The 19,986-nt window shown below is 47.3% G+C and overlaps 1 protein-coding gene across 5 annotated transcripts in view; it reads right to left on the bottom strand.

Moving 5' to 3' along the window:
- Window positions 1-19,986, bottom strand: part of SEPTIN11 (septin 11) — a 63,044-nt gene that overhangs the window by 13,322 nt on the left and 29,736 nt on the right. For all 5 annotated transcript variants that reach the window (XM_061354703.1, XM_061354701.1, XM_061354699.1 and 2 more), the window contains exons 2-7: window positions 13,410-13,524; window positions 10,113-10,308; window positions 7,143-7,329; window positions 5,058-5,219; window positions 3,075-3,171; window positions 1,171-1,339 (exon numbers count right to left, since the gene is read on the bottom strand). In XM_061354703.1, the coding sequence (XP_061210687.1) occupies window positions 1,171-1,339; window positions 3,075-3,171; window positions 5,058-5,219; window positions 7,143-7,329; window positions 10,113-10,279 (782 nt within the window). In that variant the 5' untranslated portion in view covers window positions 10,280-10,308; window positions 13,410-13,524. The remainder of the gene's footprint in view (window positions 1-1,170; window positions 1,340-3,074; window positions 3,172-5,057; window positions 5,220-7,142; window positions 7,330-10,112; window positions 10,309-13,409; window positions 13,525-19,986) is intronic.

Here is a 19,986-nt window from a genome sequence, read left to right as displayed (position 1 = left end):
CAGATGTTGTCCTTAGCTAATGGCCTGGGCTTCAGACCAATAAAGCTGACAGCACAAACTCTGCATTTAGTAATAAGCCAAACCTTGAGAATGAGACCATGCACCCTCTTCACAGCGCACCTTGGACCAGCTACAAAAAGCTCTAGGAGGGTCAACAAGAGCATTTATCCCAAGATATGCCCCTTGGTAACCAGTTATACCTCAACATGTGACACTTTCATCTTCACATAGACACAGCTGCACTTTTCAAGCCCAGCAATTGTACACGGCCCTGACTTGCAGCAGAGCAAGTTGGCTGCAAAACACAACTGAGTCTGCAGGGTAAGAAAGGGGCACTAATGTATCCCCTGACCATCTCAAAACCTGCCCTGCACAGGCAAAAAGTGTCATGATGAATTTCTGAAGTCATTAACAAAGTCACTAGTCAACAGATTGACCCACGTCTCCATGAATGTCATAGTACTACCAGTAGGAAGATGAGCGTAAGCTTCACTGCAGACTGGACAGTTTACAGGTTTTAGGAAAGCAGGGATGGGTAGAGGGAAGAAAAAAAAACAAACCCCAAAATCGACTTCCCAACCCCAAATACAGGATTCTCCCAGCTTGAAAAATCAACAAGTCAACAATGTGAACAGCTCTCCACAAGGAGTGACAGGAGGAACACTTAGAAATCAATCCTTTCAAAACTTTCAGTGCTGGCTGACAGATAACAGGTGAGAGAGAGACTGAAAGGCAAGCACTTGTTAAGAAACACTATCAGGAAACTGACACAATTTCAGTAGCAGGGCGCAAGCAGATCCATGGACGTATTCTTCTTCCTCCTAAACTTTCCAGGCTGATCTCAAGTAGGTCATGTGCGACCCTCAAAACACATCACCTTCCACACCCTGGTGACATTCTGCAGGCTGTAAAAAGCCTGTACAGCCTTGCTGCAAAGCGTTAAGGCAAGAATTGGCTTTCTCAGACACCCAAGCTTTTCCCATGCTTCTGTACAAATTCTAGGCCCTGAGGGCAAGACTGCATTGCACAAAGTTCTCCTCCCCAGCCGCACTTTAGACCTCAGCTGCTCTAAGTGACCATGGCTGTTCCCTCCCTGCTTCTTGCAAACATCCACAACCCCAAAACTTCCGGTCTCCCTGGTTGTACAAGGCCTGAGTTATGCTTTCCTACCTGAAAGGCTTGCTGTCTGGATCCGTGTCCTTGAATCCCATCTCCTCAAGCTTGCAGCGCCTGTAGAGCTCATAGTGTCGGGTATGTGTCTGCTCTCTCAAGTCCTCCATGTTCACTCGGATCAGCATCTCCCGCAGCTTCACAAAGTCACAGTGATTTTCATTTTCAACTGCAAAAAAGACAGAGAGGAAGTTAAACCCAGGAGCCATGTCCCTCCTCCTTTCCCTGGACCTGGGGCTCCAGTTGAGCAAGGCTGAGAGTTCTTCAGGTACAAAAGGAGAACCCCAAGTCACCTTGCACCAAAATGCCTTACTGAACTGGGATGAAACCATCCTATGCCAACACATGCGCACCAGTCCAAGGCTTTTCACTGGATTTGCAAGATCTCTGTGTTTCTCTTTGTATCAGAGCTTTCATCTCTCCATGCATTTCTGCACCAACAAGGGGAAAATCCATCTGCACACAGGATTTCAGTTTTCACTCAAATCCACTCTAAATCCATGTCACCAGTGGAGGCCCGGACAGGCAATGAAGTCTGTTTGCAGCAGTGGTGAAAGGAAAGGTTATGAGAAGACCCATCAGAGATGCTGTACCCTTTCCATGCCAGCAAACCTTACAGAGGAGCCCTGCCCCTGGCACTGAAGAGAAGCAGCATAGAGTAAATCATGGCTTTACATAGCAACTTCTATGACAAGTAGAGTCTGGCATGCCACTGTCAGCCGTTGGGTGACAGCAAGCTGGCCAGCCCACAAAAGGCCTGCAGCCAGAGTGCAAGCAAACAGATTGGGTCTGCTTAAACACAAGGGGTGGAAGTTCTCTCTTTAGAAAGCAACAGGAAGCTGCATACTCTCTGCTGCTAATAGACCAGTCTGCAACACACCTCCAGGGACCCAGTGAAGCACTCCGGCTGATCCCCTTTGGACTACAGCATCTGTCTCTGGAAAAGGGCCGTTCAGGGCTGGATCTTCAAAGTCTCCCTGGTACCCAACTAAATCTCTTGGACTATCTGGTTCTAGCTTCCTGGGAACAGGAAGAACCCAGCACAATGCATGTGTAGTCCAAGACCTGCCAAACATAATCAACTTCTTTCCTAATTGTGGTTATTCCCAGTATTACCCTCTGGTGTACACAGCTGAAGACAGCAAGTCTGAGGCTGCTTCAGGTCCAGCTTGTATGACTGAGGAAAAACTTGGTGAGTTTTGCAGAACTGGCCTGTAGCTGTTCCCCTGCAGCTTGCTGGGCCATCCTCCAGCTGGACACACAGCTGAAGCCTCAAGCTGACCACTACCACATCAACCCTGTACTCGTCAGCGCTGGTTGGGAAAGCAAACATCAGCCCTGTCTTTGGCCGCATCAGTACAGCCTGGACTGCAAAGGCTGCCCAAGCCAAACTCTGCTCTCCAACAAAATGGAGCTTTTGGTTGACTTCAGGGGGGCTGCATACTTTAGCTACACATCTACATTAAGGATACCAGGACAAGACATACCAAGCAGCCAGTGCAGTCAGCAGGGCACCTGCTGACCTCCCTGGAAAATCCCCAACCACATTTTCGTTCAGGCTTGGAAGCAAGGTCCAAACCACTCGGCTGCCCCAGCCTTTCCTTTGCTCACACTTCTCTGCTGCCAGAAAACCATCAGGAACAGAAAATGGCAAGTTTTCACTTTTAAAGCTAGTCATTTAACATCTCTCAAAACTGATCGCAAGGTTGACATCACCACCCTGCCACCAAACCCCCTCCATGTCTAGATCTGGGTTGCAAAGCTCTGATTCTAAGGAGAATTCTTAAGGGCTTTGATCTTCCTTTCTCAAGACAGATTTTGGTAAGAACCATACAGAGATCAATGCACCTTTCATCAGAATGAGACAGGATGACAAGGTTTTATTCATGCTTTCGGTAACATACCCTGCACAACACCCCAGGGGTACTGCCTGGCTTTTGCCATCTTATTGCCGATCTTCACTTCTTCAGTGCTGCCAACTACAGCAAAAGGAAGGTGGACCTACAAAAGGAAAGGGACAATGAGGTTAGGGATTTCCTTTGTTGCCTTGCCAGGGATTGTATCTGAAGAAAGCTGTTTACTGTGGCAGCTGTGCCAGATTTAAGCTGCTTAAACACCTTTGCTATTCATCTGGTGCTTTAGAAAGAGCAACAGGACAACTGGGATGAGAAACCTGACCAGACTTAAAGTCCAAAATCCTGAAGTCCCCAAAATAAGACACGTACACCATTTTCATGTAATTACAAAGCACGACTGTCTTAAGCACAGAAGGCAGCTTACAAACTGGAATTGAATTTGAGCACTGGAATTGAAACTGAGTTATTATTTGGAAAAAATAACTGTTCTACAATAAAAGAAAAGAACAAAATGAAACCCACCCTCCCAAGGAAGGTAGGCTAAAAATTCAGGGTGCTTCTGCTGCTAGAAATAGCTGCTAGTGCTTCCTCCTAAAGAAGGCAAAGCTGTGAGCAAGGGGAAGAGAGGAGGCGACCCAGCCCTGGGCTGACATATCTGAGTCATGGAGCTCTGCACGCTCCCAGTCTCTCCAGGGGTGTGGTGGTGACAATCTGGGATCTGCTCCCAGCAGTGTGGCTGCTGCCAGGAGGGAGCTTCCCTCTGCCACCAGTCCACACCCAGGGTGCTCTCGCTGCATCCAAAAGGGCTGAGACTGGGTGCTGTGCTGGCCAAGCCATGGTCACAGGCCGGGTGGGGAAGGGAAGGAGCCAAGTGACAGAGGAGACATGATTAACTGGCAAAGGAGTTTCAACGCAGCCAGGCGGCACCAGAGGAAGGCAAAAGACATGGTGCACCCTGCCACAGTCACATCTCTGCACCAGCTGCTCCCTGCTGAGAACACAATACAGGCAGGGAAAAGAGGCAATACAAAGGTTTGTAGAGGATCTGATATCCAGATGGATGTGCCAAGTGCCTATCTACATGCAGTTGTGCAAGGAAAAAAAAAAAAAAAAAAAGGCACAAAAGCCTCGAAGTCACAAGGAAATGTCTTGATCTTAATGCCTCCATTCACCATAAAAACATGGTTAATTCAACCCTGTGCTTGCACTTGCTTTAGAATTGGCACTCGTCTTGGGTGTCATGTGCCCTACTAAAGCCACCCAAGTGCCCTACAAGCACTGCTGGGCTAGACATCACTGACAGAAACCCTGAGCTCAGGCTCTTCTCCTTGCACTCCAAGTTAAGCCCATGGGAAACAGTTGTTTCCCCTCTGTAAACTCCACTAAAACGATTTTACCCTAGCCCTGTTTGCCCTCAAATCCCACACCTACTGCTAGAGGAAAGGAAAGGAGGTGAACACCAGAGTGCTTATGCTGATAGCCAGTGGCCCTGCTGGAGCTGGAACATCATTGATGGTGCCCCCACTCTCACTGGAAAGTAAAACAAAGGCAGAAGTGAATCACCCCCCATTACTCAACAAGTGGTGGTTTGGGACAGGAAACCCAAACCCCAGCCCTTTGCCCTGACCGTGGGGGGGCCCTGCCTCCCATCCTCTTCCTTTCCCAAGATGGGAATACTGCAACAGGGGAAGGATGTGAAAAAATGCTCAGAGGAGAATCATTTATCAGACAATGAAGTATAGCAGGCCAGGCAGCCCACATGTGATAGGTATCTCCAGCTCTAAAAGCCTTTTGACCAGCCTGGTGTTTGGGCTTAGACTGCAGTTTTAAAGCCAAAAAAAACATGTTCAATGTGCCCTACCATCAAGGATGGGCCCACACAAACCTAGGCAAGCAAAAGTGTAAGGCTTCCCTGACCACAGCAGTGGGTTGGAACTACATGAGTGCTACTGCTGAACCCAGGACAAAGTCCTTTCCAACCCAAACCATTCTGTGATTCTATAGCCCCCCTCTCCCCCCCAAGAAACATACACTCATCGTTGCATTTATCTCAGCCACTGTCTCTTCATCCGTTGGGAACTGGTAGATCTGGACACCGTTACTGACCAGCTCGCTCATGATTTTACTCTTGAACTTGTGCAACTCATTTTTTGCAATGGTGTCTGCCTTGGCAATGATGGGGATGATGTTCACCTGCAAGACAATGATAGTACTTTCACATACAGGCCTGCACACACTGCATCACCAGGAATGCAGTCCTCTGAGGGCCACCAGTCACTGTTCCCCCAGAAGATCTTCCCTGGGGCTACTACTGACAGCACCACTGCCTTAGACAGGATTTTTCAGGCAGCTGTGATGATGGCCTTAAAAAGAAGTCAAATGTAATCTGGCAATATGCTATTTCCTGTCCTGTTGCATTCCCCTCCTCCTCCAAATTGGCTGGACAGGAAATGCTGGCACAGATTATTACAAGCTGTTCCAAAAAGAAAAAAAAAAAAAATAACAAAGAAAATTGCCATCTTGGCACTTCTCTTCCACACCACAGCAGGATGTATTACTGCAAGAGACACACTCAGACGGCAGCCTCTCGTGGGTGTTTGTGTATCAGGGACACCCAGGTGGGCAGCAGTGCTGCTGTTCCCCTTCTGGAGATGGAAGCAGATGGCCCACATCCAACCATACAGCATACAGAGTGGGTGATGGCAGGAATACAGGCACTCTTCCTCCACCTGCACACCCTCACATGCTCCCAGACACAGCTGTACGGTGGGAGGAGGGTTCATTTCTCCCTGCACAGCTCTAAGACAATCATCCAAAGGAATGTCATGATGGGATTAATACAGAAATGGAAGGTAAAGTCCTGACTCTTCCCTAGGCAGGCTGTTGGCAACACTGGCAGCAGGATGCCTCTAGGAGCCAAGAGGAGATAGCATGGTACCCTCAGTGTAGCTGAATGGCTCGATGCACAGCGAGCACCACACAAGGTTCTGCTTTGCATGGAGAAGGCAAAAAAGCATTACGACAAAAAATCCTGCTTGCTTTCCCTTCCCGCTCCCTCAAAATGGTCTATTTCTGCTCTAGATCTTGCAGGGTTTGCTTTTCCTTGCAACAACAGACTGAAATGGTAGTGAGGAAGATGCTTATATTGACCTTTACAAAGGGATTTTAACTACAGTACCTGAAAACCCTCATATGCTTCATCACTTAGTTCTGTTTTGAGGGCGGCCTGGAGTTATTAAAGCCCCCTTTGCCAAAGATAAAACATGAATGCCAATTAGCTTGCTTTGGGTAAATCTCCATAACCGTGTTTTAAGTTGAATAGGGCAGGGATCCTTCTCCATCACTGCACTAAACCCAGCTGATAGGCCACTTTATGAAAAGAGATTACATTTCTTTTCTTTAAATACAACCCCATGGTTAAAATCAAGCTTGGTTCTCATTCTTGCTAGTCATTAAGGGTAACTGAAAAAACACATGCCAAGTAACATATTTATTCAGATTCTTCCTGTTTATCACATTATGGTTAGAACAACACAACATTTGCCATGAAATACCAAACCCCTGTTCGTGTCTAGCTGGATGCAGTCAGAACACCTAGACACAGCATTTTGATTTGGTTTTCATTGATTAGTAAGATGAGCTCAAGTGGTTTAGACGTACTTATCTCATATGCACTTATCAAGTTTTGTACAAGAGCCTAATTGATTTGTTGGACAAAGTGAAACACAGATGATGACCACACCTTTGAGTGCTAGAACTAGCAGAGTTCAACTTGAACCTCTCATTTTTAGTTATGCATTTAGGGAGGAAAACACACTTTTCTTTCTTTTTCAACAGCCAACTGAGCTTCCAGTTGTGAGCTGGGGAGCAAGCGGCCATGTTTCCCAACCCAAGATGGGAGTGGAAGAAACTTAATAAATCTCTGCAGCATACAGATCAGTGAGTAATGACTCATTTTAGCAGCTAGCCCAAGATAAAGTTTTCATACAGCACCTCTGCAGTTCCCCACTGCTAAAAACAGACAGCACTCTTCTAAACAGGTTTAACTAAGCCTGTGGCAAGACCACAGAAGAGTTAGCAGGGCCACACAAAGGTCATAACACAGGCAACAAATACCTTACTGTCGAGCTTCTTCATGGTGACCAAGTCTAGGGACTTCAGTGAGTGTCCAGTTGGTGCAATGAAATACAGGCAGGCATGAATTCTGGTGTCATGGTAATTGAACAGGGATCGCTTGATCTTCAGCTCTTCTTGCAAGTAGGCTTCAAACTGTGCATCAATATATTCTACTATAGGCTTGTAGCTGAAGAGAGAGAACATGGCACAGAGAAAACCAGGGCATTCACGGGTAGGGTGACACAAGTCACTGACGGACACTTCATCACGGAAGCTTCATGGGTGCTTGGTACATTATAGGACAAGTGCTGTTCTTACAACACTCCCCACTCAACCTGCAATCCCTCCTTAGCAAGCGTGTGCTCCCACTCAGTGCACAGGAAGCATTTTATGGATGCATTAGCAAGATAAAGTGGCAGAGACCCTGGACTTCACGTGCATGGACTCACAAGGCTGTGACCCCGAAAACCAATGTGTTTTGCAGTCTCTCCAACTAAGGTCTGAGCTGCTGCTCTGCCCATGTCACTGAGAATCAGCTAACACAGGAACATTCAAACACGAAACTGCCACCTAACCGACCTTGTCCAAAACCTTGCTCGTGATCTTAAAAAAGGGCAGACCTCCCGAGGTGGGCAGCTCCATAGAGGAGCCTTCAACCCCGGAGCGAGGGGAAACCCCGCGTCCGGGAGCCCCAGTTCTGAGCGGGGAGAGCCGCCGAGGGAGCCCCGGGCCCTGGCCACGCCCTGCCTCAGCTGAGGCGCGCAGGGACTCGCAGGGGGCGGCGCCAGCAGGGACGGCTCCGCCCTGAGCGGGTAAAACCTTCCTCAGGGAGCGCGGGGCCTGCGTGTGGCGCGGCGGTTGGACGGAGGGAGCGGGCGGCCCTCAGCGCCCGGGCGTGCTCTGGCTGCCCCGGCGGTGGCAGCGCAGGCACCAGAGATAGCCGGTGAGAGGGGAGGCTGCGGAGCAGAGCTCGGGGTGTCGAAAGGGCCTGCACCGGTCTGGTGAGGTGAGGGTGCGCAATGGGCAGGGCTGCAACCGGTGGAGGTGCAAAGCTCAGCAAACAACTGCAGTGTTTATGTACTTGAGGGGATCGTTTTACTGGAGGGAAAAAAAACCCCACAAGTTGGTGCAACATGCCCTGCTCTATATGGCTGTGCTTTGGAAAGGAAGCATTCCGGTCTGTTTCTCCCTAGACCAAGAGCAGCCTCATGACCTCCAGCCGAAGGAAACTCTCAAAAGGAGGGCACTGGAACACCAGCACCACTGTCTTGAGCACTGGATTTACAGCAGTGTTAATTCCATCCCTCAAAAACAGCTGTGAGAAGGAACTAGACCGTCAGCAGTTTTCAGGTTCTTCAGAAACACCCTCTAACTCTTAACAGGCAGCCAGTAAAGCTCTGGTCCGGCCCCTCTGCTCCAGAAGCCAGTGCAGCTGTGGAGCAACTGCTCTAAACCCTTGCTGAAGCAAATAAGTGAAAGCTATAGCAGAAGACAGCCAGTGCTGTGTGAGTGCTGCCAACATCAGAGACCAGTAAGAGAGTACTGAGCAGTGCTTGTTAATCTGTGGACACAGAAGGTACCATGAATATCACTAGGTGGGTTTGCAGTATCACTGCTGCTCTGGTTTCCTTGCTTGTGGAAATTCTGTCTCTGATGATGAGACCCCAAAAGCCTCAGACACAGGCATGTTGCAAAGAAAGCAGTAAGGCCTTACACTGAGAGACTGTATTAGATAAAACCACTGTGGAAAAGCAGAGCAAGGAGGACTGGGAGGACTCAAATCAGAAGCACAGAATAAATCCCACCGACAGGGCACATCAGGATGACAGAAGCTCTGCCTACAGACTGCTGTGGCTGCCCCTCTCTCCAGCTGCCAAGAGGGGAAGTCAGATGGGCTTTGCCACCAATACTGCTGGCTCTGTGCTGAATAAGGCAAATGCAAAATGACCTGGCAGTTAAGACGCTGCCGAGCATCCCTGCTCAGAGCACCTGCTCCTCTGAGCAGCTTTTGTTCTCACCCGGGAGCATATGGCAGTGTCTGGCATGTAGCACTCGCCCCTCACTGTTCAGCTCTGCAGCATTAGATAGGAGCAGGAGCAGCAAAGCAGGGACAAGAGCTGCATTTTGGTGTCAGGTCAAGCAGCAAGCAAGCATTACAGAAAAAAATATTTTAAATTTTCCTTATGGAACAGGAAGCAGAACCTGCTGATCTCCATGCTAATGGGGATCCCAGGGGAAACTGTGATGTTAAGCTGGTATTTTCAAAGAGCTGATGCTGTCTTATCTACAGTGCCCCAGTAGCGCTTGGTTAGCACATGTGCTGCCAGCCAGTGTGCCCCTCACTTGTCAAGGTGCAGAGAAGAGGATCACAAACAACCCTCCAGATGGAGCTGGGATTAGTCCAAGAAGGGTATGTATGGCTCCAAGATACAAAAAATGCATTAATTAGTGAATTAGCCATAATCACAGAATGACAACTTTTAACACTACAGCAAAAGTCCATATGGATGGACTCAAGGGACTGCGTAGGCTGCCCAGAGTATCTAATTCATGCATGCAATGTGACAAATCGGGTCTTAGCTAAAAGTAAAACCCACTTAGACTTGAGCATCCCAGGATGGTGTGAACAGGAACTCTGATCTGAGTTGTCTCCCTAAAAGATGAAATTGCAATTTGAACTCATGCTTTCAAATATTTATATGTTTCAATGCAAACAGAGACTGCAACTAGGCTGCACAGAGTCCAGGAAGGTAGACAGTTTCAGTTCAGTATAGTTGATCTGTTTGTTCTTCACTTCAGTTTCTCCTTACTTCTACCTGTCTCATGTGGTGAATGATGCCAGCTGCCACACCTGGATCAGGAAACACCCCCAAGAACAGTGAGAGACCCACTCCCCACATAGGATCAGGCCCTTCTGATCTCAGGCCACATCAGTGCAAGGATTACTTCACCTGACACAAATGAACTTACCTGTCATCTTTGTTAATCTGATCACCAAATCCAACTGTGTCGACAATAGTCAGCTTCAGACGGACATTACTCTCCTGGAGCTCATAACTCCTGGCTTTCAACCTCACACCAGGCTCGTTGTGCGTCGCAGGTTCACTTTCAAACTTGGTATTGAACAGAGTGTCCATCAACGTTGACTTACCAATGCCAGTTTCGCCTGAGCAGACAAAGGCAACGTTAGTATGATCTGATTGCTTTTCCTCATTTCATTCTCAGGCACATGAACCAGTCTGAGGAGTTACTCCACATGGGCAGCAATGGAACTGCTCTATGTGCACACGGCTAAGCAAAATTATCCCTTCAGGAACAGGTCTTTTGAGACAGTCCCCATCTTTACCAATGCCCAAGGATGTAATCAGAGACTTTGTGGGCATTGGGAGGTGACAGCAGCTCTGACTTCTGCTTCTGGGCTCTGTCTAGTCTCCTCCTCAGGTCACAGCATCCAGGTCTCTGCAGTGCACCTTGCAGACGTACATGAGCAAAGCACCACACGCTGTGGACATGAATCTGAAGTAAGGGCCTGTTAATGCAAAAGCATTTTGCCCTGACAGACACCAAGATAAACCAAATGCCTTCAGAGCTAGAAGCCCTCTCCCACAGGTGAACAGCTAGGCTGCTGGGCTGGGAATGGCAAGAGAAATTTGCGGACTTACTGCACACACAGAGAGGGAGAGTCATTTCTGTTATTAGTTAATATTTCCCATGGGATATGGAGAAATCGGAGAGGATGGCCTAAAGCTTATGGGGCTCCCCGAAGAAAAGATACTAAATTAAAAGGAAGAAAAAAATAAGTAAAAATACAGAACAACGACAGTTGATGCAGGTTCCATCCTGCTTAATGGAGAAAGAGCCCCAAGCTTCCCAGCTTGCAAGTGACAACTGCATTCAGGACAGCAAGAAGCCATTCTTACTGGAGAAATGCTGAATTCTCTCCTTAATAGAACAGGTAAAGTTCTAGTTCTGATACAACTTTCTTTACAGAAGCAAGTTGTAGATTGTCTCAACTCCAAGTTTGATTCCCAAGGAGGTATTTGATTTTCTGCATGTTTTTATGCCTTTTTTTAATCCCTCAGTTTCCCTTCCTTTTTCAAGAGCATCCAAAAGAACCTACAGCATAACTTGGTCAATGAAAACATAGGACAGAAATATACATAAAAAGTTTTTTTAAATATAAAATAGCCCTGCTCTAAATACCAGCTTTTAAAACTATTACAGGTTCACTAATCCCCAGTGCAATTAGTAACAACGATGACAGCATTAGTCTAAATCCCATTTTAAAGTCGTGTTTGCTTAGCAATTACACTCTCAAACTGCTACTGCTGCTCATGCTGTGAGCAGGGACTTGCTCCAACTAAAGAGATGCTGGGACATGGAACAAACCTCCTGGACTACAGTGGGCAGCTCTTGGCATTTGGAGGTCGGGCATCCCTACTTTTTATCATGACCAACCCCCCCCCACCAGTCTTAGTAGGCGTGAAGAAAAGCAATGTAAAATATCAGGAGGGAGAGTCTGCATCTGGGATTGTCCATAAGCATCCCTGGGCTGTGTTCAGCTCTCCTAGAATGAATCTCTCTCTTAAAATATGTTAAAACCCCACTTAAAAGGCGTTATAAAACCATGTAATATTTGTGTGCACAAAAACAAACACTAGTCAGCAACAGCCTGTTATCCTGTGATATTCAACAGTTCATTTGACATTATAGCTCAGAATTTAAGTCCACCTAGAGCACAACCCCAGTAAAGGATCAGTCATAAACTGATGGCACAGACTGCTCATCTCTGAATCTCCCTGTTTTAGTGAGCTCCTGATGGGAACGCAGTGCTGCGCTAGATGGGCTTTGCAGTGTTTTATCCATGCACACCACAATTAGAAGTCTCAATTACAATGCCAAAGTTAATTGGGTCCTTTCTCAAAGCACAATTTCAAAGGTTTGGGGTTTTATTAAAGGGGGATATTTCTATTCCTTGGACAACTGCAGCAATTTGTGTGAAATTTTAATTTGGGGTGAAAAATGGTTGATCAGCACATTCTACAAGAAAAAAAATTGAGCTGGACTAAATTAACTGACATGTTAAGAGAGGAATATTTACTGCAAGAGAAAAAGGCAATTAATTGATGCCATTTTGATCAAAGAGCTGCCTGCTAATCAGGCTGTTCCCTGCTGAATTTGAAATGGTTTCATGCTGCTAGGAGAATCACATGGGGGTTGGTGGCTTGAGTGTGCAGAAGTACAACTATTCTCTTATCTCGTTCTTAGACATGCAAAGCTAGAGAGAGGAGTCTAGTTTGTTGCCAGGTTTCCTTTCAGATGGCTCATCCTGTGCTGCAGACAAAAATTCTCAACTCAGTGTAGAAAAATAACAGAGTTGGGTTCTTTTTTTCAGCTAATTAGTGTAACTAATTAGAAGGGACAATACTCCCTTGCAAGCTTTACATGAATAGTGAATGGGAAAAATGATGTTTGTAGGCTGCTCTGCCAAACTAAGAGTAAACACCACCGTTTTTGTCAGCTTACTGAACCATGTTCTGGGGGGTGTCTTGTAGAGGTCCAGCAAGGCTCCAAGGTGGTTTGGCACACAGCTCCCTAGGGCTGAGCAATGGATTTCCAGTTGTGTAGTATCCAAAGAGCATACCAAGAGAGCAGGTATCTCTAGAGCCAAGAGAAGAAGCTGCATCCCCATATTTCACCTTCTGAAAAGTAATGCAGTAACTCAAGCTATAAAACCAACTTGCAGCATCCATATTAAATACAGCAGAGAAGAGGTGACAGGTTTTGTTCTCAAGTACATCATTTGGAGGCTAAATATGGCATTGTTTCCAAATGGAGAAACTAAGAATATAACAAGATGGGCAGGTAAAGCCTGGAAGGGAAGGAAAGCAATTTATTGAGAAACACCCAACCTGGAGAAAGACAGATTTAAGTTCACATTCTTTTAAAAGTACACTGAGTTCCCAAGTTATCTCCATTTCCTTATGGGCTGCCCTTGAGGAACGCAGTACTACAGGATGACTCCAAAGGTAGATTTTAACAGCCAGAAACTTCCATGTTTTGCCTTGGGGGACAGGATAGAGAAAAGGAAGAGAGGGATACTAGATTTGACCCTGGAGCAAATCTGGGAAGAAACTGTCACTTCTCTGCCACTATGGTCCCACTGGCTCAGACCTTACCCCTCACAGGAGGAAGAATGTGTTCATCTGTGGATACCTGTGCACCCCTTTGTGTGAGCTGATGGCCCAGTGGCACAGGATGACTTACCCACACAGAGGATATTGAAGCAGAAGCCCTGTGACGTTGACTTGTTGACCAGCTGATCAGGGAGGCTGTCGAAGCCCACGTGGCCAGAGAGGGACAGGTTCCTAAGGTCATCATTCTGTAAGACCGAGAAGGCAGGCATTTAGCAGGGTTGCAGTGCCCCTGCCAGGGAAGAACGCTGTGCCTAGTGCTGTCAGAACCATGTAACATCGCAGGAGTTTGAGACACAGGATCTTTCTGTCTTAGGTTCGCCACCCAAACATGCTCTCCTTTTACTTATATCCAGGTCTCCCCTGTGGAGCTTAAGGCCTAAAACATCCCCAGTCCCAAGGCATGCAAACACCACCAGACTTTTTCTACATACCATGATTCTATCCTGATTTACAATACTCAAACATCGTTTCCAAGGCCTCAGTGTCACATACCCCTAGGGTTTCATGAATATTATTTAGGCAGACACCTGGAATAGACAACCCACAGTGAAATATGGGTTCTCCTTGGCTTAGTTTGACAAGGGAGTTGAGCAGCTCTCTCATGCTCACTCTATCCTCCCAGCACTTTTCCTGCAACCTTTCAGCATGGCCACATCATGACACCCCAAGACCATTTTGTGGAGGGTAATGGGGCAGCACAGACCTGGCAGAATGGAGACCTGAAACAACTCCAAGATTATATTTAGGACTTTTCCATAACAACTGTACAGTGATTCACAGAGAAGCTTGTAGAAAGAAGGCAGCCCAGTTATCTCTTCCCTGGCAATTTGCAGTTATGTCAATACCTGAGCACAGACAAAACAAATATCAATCAAAAAACCACCACCAACTTGGTAGACCTAGAGCAGCTCTGCTGATATTTTACACGTTTTTCTCCAAAAATCTGTTATTCTTAAGATACTAACTTTTCTCCAAACTTAAACATTTCCAGCAGAGTCACTCCTCCAAGGCCATACTGTTGACCTAAATTACAGTCGTGGGCAGCTTCAGCCTGGTTTAAAGATGCTGAAAACACCAGCTTCTTTTCCACAAGATCAGTGGGCTCTGAACCATACATGGAAAAAAAGACATTCTTTGGTTGTTAAAATAAGAATCCAAAGCAGAGGAGGGCTTCTCATGCTCTGCACAATTGCTGAGCATCTCCACTTCCCTCCACAAACAGCCATCAACTGCAAGAAGTAGGTTACCTCTGGGCTGAGCGCTGATGAAAATACAACTCAGACTTGAAGAAAAAAAATGAAATTCTCTGAGAAAGGCAACATCGTAAAGTAAAAACGTCACCATATGGCACAAAGGGCTCCTTTTTGCCATACTGGCACACACAGCTTGACACCTGCAGTAGATCCCTAAGCTTTAACAACTGAACCAGGCTTGTCTGAAGGCTTAATGCCAATACACCAGACTGTCCATGTCCACCCCTCCATGTACTGGACAGCTATTCACCAGCACCCTACCACTGAAGCTGAATGTGACTGACAGATGTCACCTCCTTTACTCAGACTGTAAAAAAACAACCCACAACATAAAAAGAGACCATGACCTCATTTACCTGCAACAGTGATTTTCCTGGGAAAACCATGTGCAATGGAAGACCACCCTGGGATTTACGCATGATGTGAATGGGTTAATTTAAATGTTTGCAACATTGGTATTTTTAAAACACCAGTGGGTTGGGTTTATGATGAACTGAAGGGAGCTCGGAGCAGATCCCAGAAAGCAGTAGGTGACCATGACTCACAGGCTTCACAGAAAGCAGTGGGTGTTGAACATCTCTCAGCAGAGCACCCATCTCTCTCTCTCTCTCTGATGTATTTTGGGAAAGCAAGTACTGCCTCATCATCAGTTACTCAGCAGGAACAGGAGTCAGCCTCATCTCCTGCATCTGTGTCAGTTATTTTTGCTGCATACCTTCTCATTTCCTCCCCCCCCTTTTGTTTTCCTCCAAGTCGTAAACATCAACAGTAGAAAAAACAAAAGCTATCTCCATACTTTTCAATGTCAAGTGCTTTTCACAAGCTGTGAAATTATCAATTGACAGTTCTGGCTTTATCAGCTCAACACTGCTCCAGTCTTCAGCCCTTGGCCTGCCCAGGGAGGGGGCAATGACTGAAACCACTACAAACTCAAGAGTAGCTCGTGACCTCAGGTTTAATCCTCATGTAACAGAAGCTTCTGCTGGAGAGCAACAAGCATGATTGCTCAGTGTATAATTAGCGGAATAGGCAAATGATTCACACTTTCAGTCTGGCAAAATAGAAGTGTTTAAAAAACAATGGGATGCTAAGTCAGATGGCCACACTGCTCTAACTGAAAATAGCTCCTGAGAGGAGTCAGTGGGCTGGGGTTTGGTCTCAGGTGAGTCACCCCACTGCAAAATGGGCACCTCCAGCTGAAGCATAGTCAAAGGCTGACCCAGGGCTCCTTGCTCCACAGATACGAGCCCAGAGCCCCTGTGTGCACCCAACAAACTAGGGGAGCGATGCTACAAGCACTGATTTATTCCTTCAGCCACAGAAGGCAGTAGTGCTGCCCAGGCACTTCACCCAGGTGAAAAGGGATATCATCATCCTAACTCTTCCCAAGGGTATTCCTCATTTTCCCCCAGAAGATGAGCAGAGCTCAGCATGCCTTTGAGTTCAGCACAACTCCAGTCTTTCCCCAGTCCTGCACCTAAATACAGTCCTGGACCTAAACAACTCCTCAGCTGTCACTCACAGTAACACAGCCCTAAGAAATGCCTTATTAATGCACAGACAAGCCACTGTATCTGGAAGCACTGACTTCTTACAAGAACTACTGTTGGCCAAGCACCTCCCCTTGCTTGCAGCTTCAGGAGTGACAGACAAGATCAGTGTGGGGAAAACCGCAGCTCCCCAGAGTTCTGGAGAGATTAGCCAGTTTGCAGCACACAGCTGCTAGACTTGGGTGTCTAGATGTTCTCACATGTCAGAGAGCTGAAGGCATCAAAAGGAGTTTTTAAACTCTTCCTTATGACACAGCCATGCTTCCTTTACTGAACCCCACACTACAGGGCAAATCTTCCTTCCCTCTTCACATACCATCCCTGTGAGCGGGAAGAGATTCTGAACCTCCAGAGCTGTGTGCTAACCCCTACAAAACCTACACAGCAACACGAAGAAAGGAACACTTGTTTATTGGGAAAGATGCTGATCCCTTTACTTTTCTTCTCAGAGTGACCTATGAGGCATCCCACAGTTGATATTTCTTGGGCCAACAACAATCTTTCAGATGCTGTTATCACAGCTGCTGGTTTTAACTCTAGCAGGGTAAGGGAAGGGTATGTAAAGCAGAGACAGGCTTTCAGAGGCAGAGAGTCTACTACGTACCATCACTATAGAGAGATTAACTGCCAGGACCCTATATCCTAAGGCTCTTAATATTAAAGGTGGGGAAGGGGAAAGCTTTGCAAAAGACAAGAAAGGGTTTGCAGTCTCGAAGGTGCGTCAAGCCTGCTTCAGGTCTGGTTTTCTTCACGCACAGCTCCTGGTGGCAAAGGTTTTTTAGGTCAAGCCATGCTTTAACAGATGCTCTGTGGCAAACAGTGGGTTTGCCTGGATGGAATTCAATGAAGCTTTATAAAACAGTTTAGCTGATGAGGCACGTGCAAGGAGAGGATCAGCTCATTCCTCCTAAGCCATGGTGGCTTGGCAGAGCTTGCAGGAATAAGGGGAAACTTACTCTCCTCACCGGAGTCGGCTACAACACAGAATTACAACACTGTCTGCTGTGTGCAGAAAGGGAGGTGGAAATAAAGGTAGATCCCATGATTAGAAATGTGTCACTTCTCCACGAGCCATATCCTTACGCTTCAGGAGGTGTCTGGTAGCTCATCAGAGATGAAGCAAATTTACTCTTCTCCTGGCTTGATGAGCATCCCTCCCAAAGGGCAAAGGAGAGAAGGTCCACAAGAACACCTGCAGTTATTGCCCCCATCTGCTCTCCTCCCTTAGAACTTAACCATGATAATGGCTGTTCCCTTAAGCCCAGCAAGTTCCCAGCTGAGCCCCATCTGCTTTATGGCTGCCAGCAAACAACTCCCCTTCAGCCCTTCCTGGCCCACTGCTGCTGGCAGCTGGAGGTCACTTTCACACGGCCTTCCAAGAGTTAAAGAAAACAAAAAGTGAGCCTCAAATTCAAGAGGGGAAAAATCCTGGTATGCAAAATATTGAGCTCAACCACAAATATGGAGCAAATGTTTAGTTATTTGAGGCCACATGACTTTGGAAGCACCTTAAAGAAATTCTGAAAGCTTTTATTGTCAGCAGTTCAGGCCAGCTACATTTCTGTCCTATTACTAGGGGCATGTTCCCCTGTTTCTGCAGTCATCTCAGATGCTGCATCCAAAGCCAGGGACCTCAGATATTCTAGTCTGCTCAGACAAAAAGGTGGCTCAGAGAAAAGCAGTGAGCACAGAAGCAAAGAGCAGTTGGCAAGAGATGGATCTATCGTACCCTCTCCCTGTGTAAATGTGAGAACTGGAGCACAAAAGCATTCCCAGTGCCTACGCCAGAGCCAAACCCACAGCACCCAGCACCCACAATCCCCATCTCTTCCTTATGCAGACTTCAGTGATGGTCAAACCCTTAATTCCTGGGACAGAGAACTTTAAAAGTAATAGTATGGTGGGGGACATGACAAGAAAGAACAATTCCTTTCCCCTCCTTGCCATGGCTAGTGCAGTCATGCCACAAGGAGATAGCCCAGAGCAATCATTTAATCAAGAAAGGAAAGACTGGGTTGTTGTTTTAGGCTAGGACAGCCACCAGTGGCAGCAGCAGAGGGGGAGTTCCTGTCTCCATGCTGTCTACAGACTCAGGCAGATGTCTTCAAAAGCTCCTGAAGTCTGAGAGGTCCTTTTTCTTTTCTCCCTCTCAACAGGGTGAGGAGACCCCTTTGGAAGGCAGGATCTCATCCTGTAGATTAATGGTTCAATCAAGCCATGAGGATTCATGAGAGGCAAACAAGCTAGACAGCCAAGGCCTCCCACGCTACCACCAGCCTACCCAGCGACTCACTGCTGCAGCTATTGTCCCCGAGGGCTGCACCTCGGTGAACTACCTTCTTCCTGGATAAAAGCTGGCATCAGCTGTAGCTGCTTTGAGGCACGCAGCTTCTGGATAGTGTGCTTCATTCAGTAAGTCGCTTGCCCCAGCAGTGCCTCCAGCAGTGTCTGCAACACTAGCAGGGAGCCAGGTCTCCCTGCTCCCAGTACAAACACCCTCAACAGTGTTCTGCCACATCTGGCTCCCTCGTTCAGTAACGCTGGAGGTTACAGGGAACATAAAAAGGCTCTCCTTAAATGTGCTGGTTTTTCCTTTTAATCGTGGTGAACTGGGACAACAAAAAAGGTTATTTTATGGGAGGAAAGCTGGAAGCAATTTGGCCAACAAAGCACCTGGCAGCTACAGATAGGGAAGGGAGGTGTGGGTCCTGTGCTGCCCTTCCTTGCAGAGAATATTGCTCTACAGATCGATGAGGCTGAACTGGGGAATCACCAGCCAGAGGAGGCTGCCAGTGAGACAGGGCAAGTGGTTCCCCTGAGGAGACACCATCAGAGTCTGGGTGGTGCTGGATATGCTTACAGTGGTACAGGCAACCTAGGTAGCCTCTCTCCAAGGCTGGCCCCCTAAGGTAACTGCAGGATGACACTGGGGACAGTGACCAGGCATCACAGCCAGCCCCAACGCAGCTGCAGTCCACATAGCCCATACCTACTGGAGGAAAATCCACCTTCGCAAAACGCCTGCCCCAATCCCAATTCCCTCAGGATGGACAAGGTGTGAGGTAGTACACAAAGCCCATCTCCCTGACATCCAGCACCAAATATCCTGGTTTCCAGCAGCTTGGAATTGCAAGTGGCAGCTACTGCCATGTAGCAAGGCCACGCTCCCACAGCCAAGAGCCACCACTGTTCCTGCACCTTCAAGGCAGGCTGGCAGGGAGGTGAAGGGAGCTGCTTACATTGGCAAGCTGCAGCAGCTCCGCAGGAGGATGGAGAAAGAGGATACAGTCACGTTCTTCTGGGCAGAGGGAAGTCAGCAAAATCTGACAATTCAAAAGTGGCCGTACTGAGTGGGAATGAACATTTCCAGGCAAAATGTTTGGCTAAAGGTCAGCACAAGCTCAGAGCACTAACGGGTCCATTTATGCCAAAAACTGACAGGAAATACATACTGCTGCATAGCTTTCCAAAAACCAGGCACCTTCCTATTTGGAATAAGAGTGACTAATGCTTCTAGCAGCCCCTGATGTCACAAACTGCTAACCAGCAAAAAAGAAGAAAGAAAAAGGAACTGGACTTTGGGGATGATAAGGACCATATGTGCATTCCAGCAAGGCTTGTAAACTCACTGAAGGGGAAAAAAGGAGAGAGGAAGGAGGAAGGGGGGGGAGGGGGGAGGGAAGAAAGACATAATGTGACAAACAAGAATGAAGACCATCCAAAGGCAGAGCCCAATGAGAACCAGATGCTCACTGCTTCTCTGGCCAGTTTCTCTCCTGACAGGAGGATGACATGCAACCCGCTGCCTTTTTGACCGCCTGTATGAGGTTGATGGAATAAATTG

The sequence above is a fragment of the Neopsephotus bourkii genome, unplaced genomic scaffold (assembly GCF_033783945.1).
Source record: "Neopsephotus bourkii isolate Nb327-2 ecotype Australia unplaced genomic scaffold, CSIRO-AGI_Nbou_v1 NB_741, whole genome shotgun sequence".
NCBI lineage: Eukaryota > Metazoa > Chordata > Aves > Psittaciformes > Psittacidae > Neopsephotus > Neopsephotus bourkii.
This window is presented reverse-complemented; position numbering and strand designations above follow the sequence as displayed.